The 12,786-nt window shown below is 46.6% G+C and overlaps 1 protein-coding gene across 12 annotated transcripts in view; it reads right to left on the reverse strand.

Annotated features, from left to right (window-relative positions):
* The window catches only part of nav2a (neuron navigator 2a), a 1,224,858-nt gene that overhangs the window by 16,621 nt on the left and 1,195,451 nt on the right, over positions 1-12,786 (reverse strand). For all 12 annotated transcript variants that reach the window (XM_072466710.1, XM_072466713.1, XM_072466705.1 and 9 more), the window contains 5 exons: positions 12,463-12,560; positions 11,369-11,464; positions 10,278-10,446; positions 6,552-6,787; positions 1,528-1,682 (listed from right to left, as the gene is read on the reverse strand). In XM_072466710.1, the coding sequence (XP_072322811.1) occupies positions 1,528-1,682; positions 6,552-6,787; positions 10,278-10,446; positions 11,369-11,464; positions 12,463-12,560 (754 nt within the window). The remainder of the gene's footprint in view (positions 1-1,527; positions 1,683-6,551; positions 6,788-10,277; positions 10,447-11,368; positions 11,465-12,462; positions 12,561-12,786) is intronic.

Consider the following 12,786-nt stretch of genomic DNA (forward strand, 5'->3'; position numbering starts at 1 on the left):
TAGATAGTCAAATGTTAACAATTATCTGGGAAACCATTTGAATTCAGTTGAAAGTAATCATTTAAAAAAAAAATTTAGAGTACCCAATTCATTTTTTCCAATTAAGGGGCAATTTAGCGTGGCCAATCCACCTACCCTACACGGCTTTGGGTTGTGGGGGTGAAACCCACGCAGACACGGGGAGAATGTGCAAACTCCACACGGACAGTGAACCAGGGCCTGGATCGATCCTGGGACCTCAGCGCCGTGAAGCAGCAGTGCTAACCACTATGCCACCGCGCTGCCCCTGTTAAAGTAATCATGAGTTGGCATAAAAAAAAACGCAAACTGGTTCACTAATATTCTTACAAAGGGAACCTGCTGTCTTTACCAGGTCCTGTCTCTAAGTGACACCTGCCCCACACCAGCTGCCCTCAGGGGGCCAGCAAGCTACTCCACTGTAATAAGTTCCAGAGACCATCACAATGTAGACTGCAGTAACTCAAGAGGAAGGCGCACCACCACGTTCTCAATGCAAATAAATATATATATATATAAATGCAGCCTTCTTAGGATCTGATTGAGACTGGATATGGAAAAATCAAGCTCCCATCTGCAACTCAGCTGAGCATAAATTTTCCCATAGGATGAGCGGTAAATTCTCTGGTGTCCTGACTAAAGTATATGGGCACAATCCAACAGGAAAATAAGAGTGGGATGGTACAGTGATTAGCACTGCTGTCTCACAGCACCAGGGACCCAGGTTCAATTCCAACCTTGGGTCACTGCCTGTGTGGAGTTTGCACCTTCTCCCAGTGTCTGCGTGGGTTTCCTCCGGGTGCTCCGGTTTCCTCCCACAGCCTCGATGGGCCAAATGGCCTCCTTCTGCAGTGCAGCGATTCTATGAGTCTGCTTTTGGGTGAGTTTATAATAATGATAATCTTTATTAGTGTCACTAGTAGGCTTACATTAACACTGCAATGAAGTTACTGTGAAAAGCCCCTAGTCGCCACATTCCGGCACCTGTTCGGGCACACAGAGGGAGAATTCAGAATGTCCAATTCACCTAACAGCACGTCTTTTGGGACTTGTGGGAGGAAACCGGAGCGCCCGGAGGAAACCCACGCAGACACGGGGAGAACGTGCAGACTCCGCACAGACAGTGACACAAGCTGGGAATCAAACCTGGGACCTTAGCGCTGTGAAGCAAGAGTGCTAACCACTGTGCTACCATGCCGCCCATAACGGGGTGACACCCATCAGAAACCCCCTTCTAACTTTGGTTGCGTGCCTAAAGGTCCACCAGTGGCCGGTGGACCACCTTCCAATCAGGCAGTTGTCCCCCTCCTGACTGGTTTCCAGATAACTGAACTAAAATCTGTGCAGGCAGGGACATTCACTGGCTAGACTTGTAAATGAAACACGCAGGTAAAGTACTGGAAAGCTGCCAGCGCTAGTGCTATTGTGCTGCGGCATGTGTCATGACTCGCGGTCGAACAGGAAAGTAGAGTTTTGAACCACGCAAACCAAGATAAATAAGACCGTTACCATTTATGGTACTTGCAGTTTAAAAGGCCATTAAAGATCTCTCCAAGGGAACCAACATGATGCAAGTTGTCCAAGATGATCACACTCGGCATATCCACCGCATTGGTCTCACTGTTACACTGATCTGCAAGGTTCGAAAGATACTGACGTAGCTCCTGAAAAACAAGAATGGCTCGTGTCATTCTGCGCTCTCAAACATCTACGCAACTGGTGATCAATGATTGCAACACAGGAACAATAGTGTGGTTTCCTCGGTTCTATAGATACCACAGAAACACAGAAGTGTGACGGTGCAGATGGAGGCCATTTGGCCCATTGCGTCTGCACTAGCTCTCCAAAGAGCATCATGATTGAGTGCCATTCATTCCCCTGCCGTTTTCCCGTAACCCCTGCACATTGTTTCGAATCAAATAATCAGCTGATGACTGGCTCGACTGAACCTGCCTCCACCACACCTCCAGGCAGTGCATTCCAGGCCCAAAACTCTCGCTGTGTGAAAATGGTTTATCTCACATCACATTTGCTTCTTTTGCAAATCACATTAAACCTGTGCCCTCTGGATCTGATCTCGCTTTTAACCTTTGCAAAGTTATTGCTTTCTTCAAGATGAGCTGAAACATGCATAATTTATTATGAAGACAACAATGGACAACACTGCAGAGAAATAATGGTGCAAAAGATTACTGACTCAATACACAACACAGGAAGTGCTTAAACACGGCATCGAAAGTGAGAAGGACTCAACGATTGAGAGACTGTTAAATTTTATAACTTCATCACAGTTTTAACTGAGCGACAGATGTATTTATGGTCCGTGACATATGACTTGCATACCAATTTATCTGGCCGGCAATCAGAAATGTGCAATGATCCAATAGTACTTAGCACATACGTCGTAAAATCTGCGAAACATTTAGGTAATAGGTTTTGTATATCCGCGAGATACCCTGCCCCAAAGATGGATAATGATTAGCTGGTGCAGAGTTGCAGAGTTAATCTGTGCACAGTACTGAGTTCACTGATCCCAGCCTCCTAGGCAGCAGACTGTGACAACACTCTGCTCGGGATGGTGAAAAATTAGCTGCACTTGTTGTTCCTGTTTGCTATCCAACGGCACCACATGTGATCGTCAGGTGAGGATAGGATTGGGCTGGGCTGAGATGCCCTGTTCACAGAGTCAAGTGACCTGACAGCACGGACTGTCAGGAGTTAAGTCTTGAGAGGTAGGGGGCGGGATTCTCCGAGCCCCGCACCGGGCCGGAGAATCGCCGCAACTGCGCCACGCCGCCCCGACGCCGGGCATGATTCTCTGAGGAGTGGAGTATCGGCGCCATTTGCGCCGGCGTGTTTGGCACGGCGCCGGTCGCAGGCCACTGTCCGCGGCCGGGCCGCCGATTCTGTGACCTTGATGGGCCGAGCGGCCATGCGGGAACGGCAGAGTCCCGCCGGCGCTGTCCACACCTGCTCGCAGCCGGCGGGAACTCTGCGGCTGGGTCGGGGGGGGGGGCGGTCTGTGGGGGGGGGGGGGGGGGTGGGGAGGGAGGAGGGGAGGGGGGAGTGGGGTCTGGCCCGCAATCGGGGCCCACCTCTCCAGCCCCGCCCCTATTTTGTTATGCAGCCGGCCCCTGAACCCCGACACGATGTTGCGTCGCGGCCGGTGTGTTGAGGAAGTCCCCCGCGCATGCAAGGGTTGGCCCTGTGGGGGCCAGAATCGGTGCCCATGCCTGTTTCGCACCGTCGTGAAATACGAAGGCGTTCACAATGGCGCGGACCCCGTGCCTCCATTTTGGAGAAACCCACCCAGGAGATCAGGGGCGAAATTCTCCTACCCGCCCCGCCACATCTCTGCTCCGACCGGCCGGTGGGAGTCTCCGTAACACCGGCCGGTCAATGGGGTTTCCCATTGTGGGGCAGCCCCACGCCGTCGGGAAACCCCCGGGCGCCGGCAAAACCGAGACTCCCGCCGGCGGAGAATGACGCCCCTGATCAGTAAGTTCGCAGATGACAAGAAAATTGGTGGTGTGACAAATAGTGAGGAGGAAAGCCTTAGATTTCACAGTCCAAAGATGTGCGGGTTAAGTGAATTGGCCAATGATAAATTGCCCTTAATGTCCAAATTGCCCTTGGTGTTGGGTGGAGGTGTTGAGTTTGGGTAGGGTGCTCTTTCCAAGAGCTGGTGCAGACTCAGGGGGCCGAATGGCCTCCTTCTGCACTGTAGATTCAATGATAATCTATGATTAATCTAGGACAAAGGTTCGGCACAACATCGTGGGCCGAAGGGCCTGTTCTGTGCTGTATTTTCTATGTTCTATGTTCTATGTTCTATTACAGGACAATAGATGTATTGGTCAGGTGAGCAGAACAGAGGCAAATGGAATTTAACCATGAAAAGTGTGAGGTGATACATTTTGGGAGGACTAACAAGACAAGGGAATACACAATGAATGGTCAGGCGCTCGGACGTACAGAGGACCAGAGGGACCTTGGTGTGCCTGTCCATAGATCGCTGAAGGCAGTAGGACAGGTAGATATGCTGGCTAAGGCGGCTTCTGGGATACTTGCCTTTATTAGCTGAGGCATAGAACATAAGCGCAGGGAGGTTATTTAAAAAAAATAAATTTAGTATACCCAAATCATTTTTTCCAATAAAGGGGCAATTTAGCGTGGCCAATCCACCTACCCTTGCACATCTTTGGGTTGTGGGGGCGAAACTCACGCAAACACGGGGAGAATGTGCAAACTCCACACGGACAGTGACCCAGAGCCGGGATCGAACCTCGCGCTGTGAGGCAGCAGTGCTAACCACTGCGCCACCGTGCTGCCCACGCTGGGAGGTTATGTTGAGCTGTATAAAACGCTCGCTAGGCCCCAGCTGGAGTACTGTGTGCAGTCCTGGTCACTACATTATAGGACGGATGTGACTGCATTGGAGAGGGTGCAGAGGAGATTCACCAGGATGTTGCCTGGCCTGGAGCATTTCAGCTATGAAGAGAGGCGGGTTAGGCTGGAGTTGTTTTCCTTAGAGCAGAGAAGCGGGACCTGATTGAGGTGGACAAAATGATGAGGGATATAGATAGGGTGGGTAGGAAGGAATTTCCCCCTTAGTGGAGGTGCCAATAATCAGGGGGCAGAGATTTACGGTGAGAGGCAGGAGAATTAGAGGGGAATTGAGGAAAGTCTTTTCACCCAGGGGCTGGTGGAACTCACTGCTTGATGGAGTGGCAGAGGCAGGAACCCTCACAATATTTAAGAAGCATTTAAGTGAGCACTTGAAACGCCATGGCATACAAGGCTATGGACCACGTGCTGGAAAATGGGATTGGAGTAGATCGCTGTTTGATGAGAGGCACAGACCCATGGGCCTCTTTTTGTTATAAAACTTTATGACTTGATGAAGGGCTGCCGGGGAATTTTTAGCTGTTGGTTAATTGCCCTATTTATAATAGATCAAAAGGGCAACAATTTGCAGTGTAGTCGATACAACGCAGGTCGTGGTATTAACATTCCAATAAATATGGTAGAATTAGCTTACAGAAGAAGCTGCCTGGAATTTCCACCAATGTAGGGAATAGCTTTCTGGTGTTCCTTTTACAAACAGGACAGAGTGGCACTGGTGAAGGTGAAAAAACAGCTGCCAGAACTGAGGTTAGATTGATCAGGCAGGATTCATTTCTTTAAAATACAGAAGGTTGCAGAGTCACCGAATGGAGGTGGGTAGAATTACGAATTGGTTTGACACGACAGTGGTCGAGAAGACTTTAGAGGAGCCATAAATAAAAATAATCACTAATTAATCCAAAAAAGAATTCAAGAGAAATGTCTTTGTCCAGACGGTAGTTAGAATGTGGAACTCGCTACCACAGGGAATAGTTGAGGCATATTTCAGGAAGATGGTGGAATAGTGGTAATATTATTGGGCTAGTAATCCAGAGGCTCGGCTAATGCTCTGGGGACACTGCCTTAAATCCCACCTCGGCAGCCGCTTTATCCCCCGAAAAACCCATCTGGTTCACTAATGTCCTTTGCGGAAGGTCACACATAATGGGCGCGATTCTCCGCTCCCGCGACTAAGTCCCCACGCCGTCGTGAACGCCGTCGCGAAACGGCCCGGATCTCGACCGATTCAGGGCCTGAAAATGGGCTAGGATCGAGGCTGCGAGAAACTCGGGGGGGCGTATCACTAAAGCAGCGTCGTCAGCGCGCACCGGGCATTGGCGCTGCATAAAAGCGGCTCCGCGTCATCTGCCGCCTAACTGGCGTCACCCCATGCGCGGTTGCCGTCCTCCCCGAGGCCGCCCCGCAAGAAGATGTCGGATGAATCTTGCGGGGCAGCGGAACAAAGGAGGTCCTCCTTCAGAGAGGCCGGCCCGCCGATCGGTGGGCACCGATCGCGGGCCAGACCCCTTTTGAGTGCAACCCCGGTGAAAGGACCCCCCTCGCCCCCCCCACAGACCAACCCCCTCCAGCGTTCCCACGCTGTTCCCGCCGGCAGCGACCAGGTGTGGATGGCGCCGGCGGGAAGCCATCGTTTTGGCCAGGCCGCTCGGCCCATCCAGGCCGGAGAATAGCGGGTGTAGTGGAGAATCGCCATTTTGAGTGTCCCGGGCGATTCTCCAGCCTGCGCCGCGCAGAACTCGACGGGGCCGTTCTCGCCGCTTGGGTGAATCGCGGGAGGGCGTCGGACCGGCGTCGCGGGGAAAATGGCGCGGGAGCGGAGAATCGCACCCAATGTGTTTAACTCTTAACGGCACTTTGAAATTACCTAGCAAGCCACTCAAGTCAAGGGCAATTAGGGTTGGGCAATAAATGCTGGCCTTGCCAGCAATGCCCACATCCCATCAAAGAATAAAGAAAGAAATATAGCGCAGATGCTTTGAAGACTTGCGTCAGTACAGTACAGATCTGTTGGGTGAATGGCCTCTTTCTGTGCTGTAAATTCCACATAATTAGCAACATCTATTACATCACCCTTACTCTAAACAATATACAACTGGGCAAGAATTAGAACAAACTGATTTTGTCACCTTGCTTGATTTGTGATCCACATTAAAGGTGGCGATGACTCCATCTGTCAGTTCCCTCCCTTCCTTGAGCACCATGTACTCGGCAAGCCGATTGGCCAGGTAGGTTTTCCCAGTACCGCTTGGTCCTGACAGAATGATCCGCCGATGGTCAGACAGCAAGGAGACGTATCGCTGCAGCATCGGCTTTGGGATCAGTGTCTCAAACACAAGAGAATCCAAACTATGTTCTGTCAAACCTGAGGGACAGAGCAGAATTGATAACGGTTAAAGGAAGGATAGGAGTAAGGCATGCTTTCTCTTTCTAAAAGCAGCATGTAATATTTCATTTATACACTTTTCTCCATTTCACTAAACCTCTGAAGAACCACACAAAAATGTCACGTATTCATTGCCATTACATACCCTACACTGTTAAACACAGTCAAGTTTTACATTTTTTCCAGACTTATTTCTGGTAACTTGTTGAATTATAATTTTGAGATAGGAAACAGCATATAAAAGAGGTCGAAACTCCTGTATGGACGTTGTTTGAGATAAAGGACCCGGTTTTACCAGCTTCTTCCTGCCTAGGAGGCAGGAATGTGTCAAAATGGTGGCCAGGCATCGACTGACATGCACCGCATATTCCTGCCATCAGGCTGTCTTGCCAGCAGTAGGAAAGATGGCAGACGACTTGCCTGCCCAGAGATCAAATGAGCCTGTCGCTGTGTGGCGAGACTATCCAGGGAAACTAGGGGCCTCCAGCAGGCCCCACTGGGGCCTCCTTTTTGGGTGCTCTTCTGTCCTGGGTGGGACCTGCTCCAGCAACGGCCTCCCCCTCGACAACCAAGTCACCCGTCATTCTCGGGTATATGTAGCCCCAGCAAAGGTCGCCACTATCAGTGACACTACTGGGCTGATGGCCCTGGTAGTGGAATTTCTACCAGCTCAGAAAAATCCCAGCCATTTATACTCATCGCAGATTTGAATCACAGTGAACACTGAAACCAACATCAATTTTCTTTCTACCTGAAGTGTCCGAATTGTTTTGGATGATTCTGCTTATGCAGCATATTCAAATAATAATGCTGCCCTACTCTTTTGTAATGCTGGAATAAAGCGTAACAACCTCTTCCATCATCTCACTTCCCCCATCCTGCCTTCTCTCCCTCTCTCCCTTCCTTCCCCCTTCTCTCACTCCCCCTCCTGATGGCAAGGACTGTCCCAAAGTTTGGTTCAATGGGTTCAGACAACCCTTTGTGCTTTGTCCTTGACCTATTTCTCCCCTGTGGGCAGTCAGCTGATCTGACAATGCTGTTGGATCACAACAATCCCTCATCTCTCCTCAGCAAATGGACTTGCCCATGCTGTTACCTCCAAGAATAACTGGACAGTATTTCTGCTAATGTTCCCGTGCATTTGGACACTGATCCTCAGATAAACACTGGGGCATGATCACATCTGAATTACTCCGTACCACAACGTGGAGTGCATTTACACAATCTAGCATTGGAGGATTGCTTAGCAGGGCATCCAACTCTACTGATACTTCTTGAATTCTCTGTTCTGCTTTACCTGGATGGCTCGGATGCGTAGTGTTGAATAAAGACCACAAAGCTTTGTTAACAAACAAAACTATTAATTTATTACATACTAACTAAGATTCATTCACATTCCGAAAGTAGAAGTAAAAATTGTGTAAAACTATGTTATCTCTAACTTACAGAACTCTCAAGTATACAACTGCTCTCCATGTCTGACACTCTTATCCAGCTCTCTCCAAACTCTTAACTCCTAATCATCCAATCATCTTCTAATCCCAGAATCCCCGAGTCACATGATATTTATATGACTGATCTGTGGTTCCCTCTAGTGGTAAGAAGCATTATCATTAACTTGTTAACTCTTTACATCCCAGTCAATATGCATATCATTACAATACTGGCAGAAGAGAAGGATAAAAATCTTTCAATGAAAAAATATAAGCGAGAAGAAGCTGAGCTTTGATCTTTCTCACCTCTGCTTGGTGTGTTGGGCATTAGCATTCCATTGTAAAGAGGGGTTTTATGCTGCTAATCAGTCAAACAATTGGTGTCTGTGACCAGCGTGGTAACTTGTATTAGCATTCGAACATTCAGTTCGCGCCCAATCTTAATGTACATTCCACACCTTGAACTAGGTTTAGTTCTGGTGCCTGAGCCTCCAACTTGCATTATATCTCCCAAAATTGGAACAACACTTGCAATGTTACATAACTGTGTTGTTATGATCTACAATTCACAGGCTGAAAGACTAGTTGACCGAGATTCGGTAGTAACTGGATAAATACTGGAAAGAGGAAAATTTACAAGGTTAAAAGGGAAGAAGCAGGGATGGAAGTGTGCGGCACTAACTGACCAGTTATCTGAAAGAGCGAGCATAAATACAATGACCCAAATGGGCTCCTTCTGTGCTCTGTACAATTGATAACCTTTCACAGAATCTACAGCACAGAGAAATCGACAAGTTGTTGAGAACTGTCCAAATTTCCTGAAATGGTGTCACCGGCAACTTACATTGAAATTTACACCAATCTTCTCATTGTGCGTTGAACAAGATTTCCTGCAAACCTCAATTAGAACACGTCAGGAATACAGGAGTAAAATAACAATGCCTGAGGAAAGCGACAAACTTATCCCCTGATTAAAAGTTAAAGTATTAAAATTTAAGCTGGATGTCCTGGAACCATAACTTGTGTACATGAATCACAGTGTGCTTAAGGAAATGAAACTTTTAGATTTTTCAGTGTGTAATCATTCTGCCGCGTTCAAAGGTGCAGAAACTACATTGTGTAGGTCTCAGTGAAGAAAATTATTTTTCAAACTGCTCAACAAAGTTACCATAAAACAGCAGGAATAAGACTAAGTTAGGGCAGCATGATGGCACAGTGGTTAGCATTGCTGCCTCACAGCGCTGAGGTCCCAGGTTCGATCCTGGCTCTGGGTCACTGTCTGTGTGGAGTTTGCACATTCTCCCCGTGTTTGCATGGGTTTCGCCCCCACAACCCAAAGATGTGCAGGGTAGGTGGATTGGGCGCGCTAAATTGCACCTTATTTGGAAAAAATGAATTGGGTACGCTACATGTATAAAAAAAAAAGTGTCTAAAACTTTACATATAAATTTCTCTCCTGTTCAGGGCTGACATTAATTCAAAGAATGATGTGATCTGCATTATTGTATGTGAACCATCAGGCTCTGTCAAGGAGCAGCAGACAGAATCTGCCGAAAAGATCAAGGACATTTCAGTGTCGGGTAAAAATGCACCAATCACCTATTTCTCAATCTTTCCCATGGAAAATCAGCATTATGTTGTATTACACTGCACTATACATTTTAATGCTGTATTACAATTTTGGCGGGTTTTCTGAAAATTCTGGGCTTACATGTCTGAACCTATCAAACTCAAGGATATACATTATTGTATTTAGAAATTCTAACTACAGTCGCCTGTGGAATGGTGCGGTAATGCTCAGCATAACCAGCAGGGGACGCCAGGAATCAGCAGCCTTGTGGTAACTAACCTGCTCTGTTCCTGTGCTTATCAGTGAAATCAGTAACTTGCAGTCACAAAGTTACTCGGCATTTGCCTCAGATAAGTCTGAGCGACTGCGGGTTACGTTTAGCCCCCACTTCTGGATTCCAGAACTCCACATTAAAAAATCAGGTAGAAACCTACACAATGAATAATGTTCCTATTAATGCTCATACCTTTCAATGACATTGTGATTGTGTTGCTTTCTCCTACTAAATAGCCACAGGGTAACAGTTCAGGTGTATCGATATTATTGATGCGTTTGATGTCTCCTATGCTGTAGCCCAGCACACTGTCCGAGTTTAGGCCCAATTGGCTGACTGGATCCACATGGATAATGTATTCCTGCAAAAGATAGCGTAATTAAGTTCAACCAAAAGATCTTGTATTGTGAACTGGAGAAGGAAACTAGAATTTCATATTTGAATTGATTATTACATTTGAACTGATGTGCTCAAGCACTATGAGAAGTCAGGGAAAATTATTTATTCAGATAAATGTAACAAAAACATTGTCCAATTAATTCATTTTAAAGCACTGTCATACTTTTCAAATTGTGGGATTTGCGCTACACACTTCTGTCTCACCCAAAATTTGAAATCATGTGATTTCCTGTACCACACCCCTTCCATTATCAGGGCATCGGTTTTCTTTGTTAGTAACTATAGTAATGACTGTGAACTAGTATGATTTAAATTCATTGGCTTTTCTAGGCTGGTAATAACTCAGGCTGCTGCGAAACAGTTTACAAGTACAGACAGCAATGAGGACGGGAGCAAACTCAGCTGTGAAGCCCCCCAAGGTCAAATAGCCTGCAGGCATTCCCTGCAGAGGTGTTAGAGGGCCCAGTGAGGTCAGCACGTCGAGGAAAAGGATGAAATTTTGTTTTAATTTAGAGTACCTAATTATTATTCTTTCCCAATTAAGGGGCAATTTAGTGTGGCCAATCCACCTACCCTGCACATCTTTGGGTTGTGGGGGTGAGACCCAAGCAGACATGGGGAGAAATGGGTGAAAATTAAGGCAAAAGCAAAACAGGGGGGAACGATAAAGTAAATTTCAAACCACTGTCGTAATGTAAAGTTATTAACAACAGTCTGGTAACTCCTATTGTAAAGGAGTCACTTTCTGGCCTGAAAGAGCTGTTCCATATTTTGCTTAATGCATATTGTCCACGTAAAAGAAACCTTTGAAGATCCTCTTCCGAAACTGCTGAACCAGTGGTGACACATTCGAATCTTTGTTTCATCAATTGAGTTTTCCTTACCTTAAACAGACGGCGCACAACGCCATCCAAGACATCCCACTTTGTCTTACCACTGACCCCAATGCAGCCGACTATGTACTGGCGGATTCGAGATTCCTGTGGTGGAGTAAGGAACAGATCAGTATTTCCTCGAATAATGTAATCCAATCGTAGTGGTTATTGAACCAATGAAACTAAAGGCTTCAAAGAAGAGGACGAAACCAGCGTTAAAATCAGCCAAACCTGTTTTCACATTGTCATTTATTTTTCTGCTCAGAAAAGACTGGCTAATAAAAGAAAAAGAAAATTCATGGAATTCTGCATCAGCATGAAAGGCATTCTAATGCAGTGTAATCCTTTCTTTATTCTGTCCAACAACATGCTGTAATCCCAATCCCAACACAATATTCTGACCTGCTCTTGTAGCCACACTATTTATATGGCTGGTTCAGTTCAGTTTCTGGTCAGTGGTGATCTCGAGGACGATGACAGTGGAGATTAATATTACGTAAGTGGGAAAACCAAATTGACAAATGCACACGCTTGAAGTGACACTAAACAATTGGCACATACTGAGGGTCTCCAAGGAATTTTGTGCGTTTAAAGTACTCAGAGCTTGAGCATAGTATTGTGATGGTTACTGTTTTGGACAGGTAAACCCAAAGGTCATGGGTTCAAATGCCATCTTGGCGTTTTGCGAGTTTGAATTTAATTAATCTGGTAACGTGTGAGCAAGACACCAGAAAAATAAATGACCTTGAGAGTAGATTGTTGTAAAAATTCCCTGCGTTCAGTAATGTCCTCCGGGGAAGTGAAGTCACCATCTCTATCATGTCTGGTCAAAACATGACTCTAGTCACATATTGAATAATTGACTTTGAATGTCTTCTGAAGTGATCTAGCAAGCAACTCTATCCTTTACAGGAATTTTAATTAAGCATGATAATAAGCCCCAACATGACTGGAGACAATACATATTTCCCGTTGTGGCTTCTAATCCTTTTGGGAGCTGAATTCTCCCAGGTAATGTTGGTCACTGCTGACTAGCCATGTCACATTGAGCTGCATGTTGTCATGAGTATTTTCAGCAATAGAACTTGCCACCTTCAACATACCTCCTTCCATCTCATCTCCTCCTGCAAGCGGACTACGATCTTTACATGCCTGCCTTCTTTGCGAGCTGAGCCGTCTGCATTGTCATCAAGTAGCATATCTGCTCAACAAGAACATCAATTAGAAATGGAAACATGGGAAGACAACAGTGAAGATGAACACTTTGCTGGTTCAGTCAATGACCCCTGTATTTCTGATCTCAATTCAATACAGGTTGAACTGCATTTACAGAATTAGACATGAGGGGGTGAAACAATTCTGACTTTGGTGATGAATGGGAGCCTTGACCAATACGATTCAGGCAACACCATGCCACAGCAATGTGT

The sequence above is a fragment of the Scyliorhinus torazame genome, chromosome 10 (genome assembly GCF_047496885.1).
Source record: "Scyliorhinus torazame isolate Kashiwa2021f chromosome 10, sScyTor2.1, whole genome shotgun sequence".
In the NCBI taxonomy this organism is placed as follows: domain Eukaryota; kingdom Metazoa; phylum Chordata; class Chondrichthyes; order Carcharhiniformes; family Scyliorhinidae; genus Scyliorhinus; species Scyliorhinus torazame.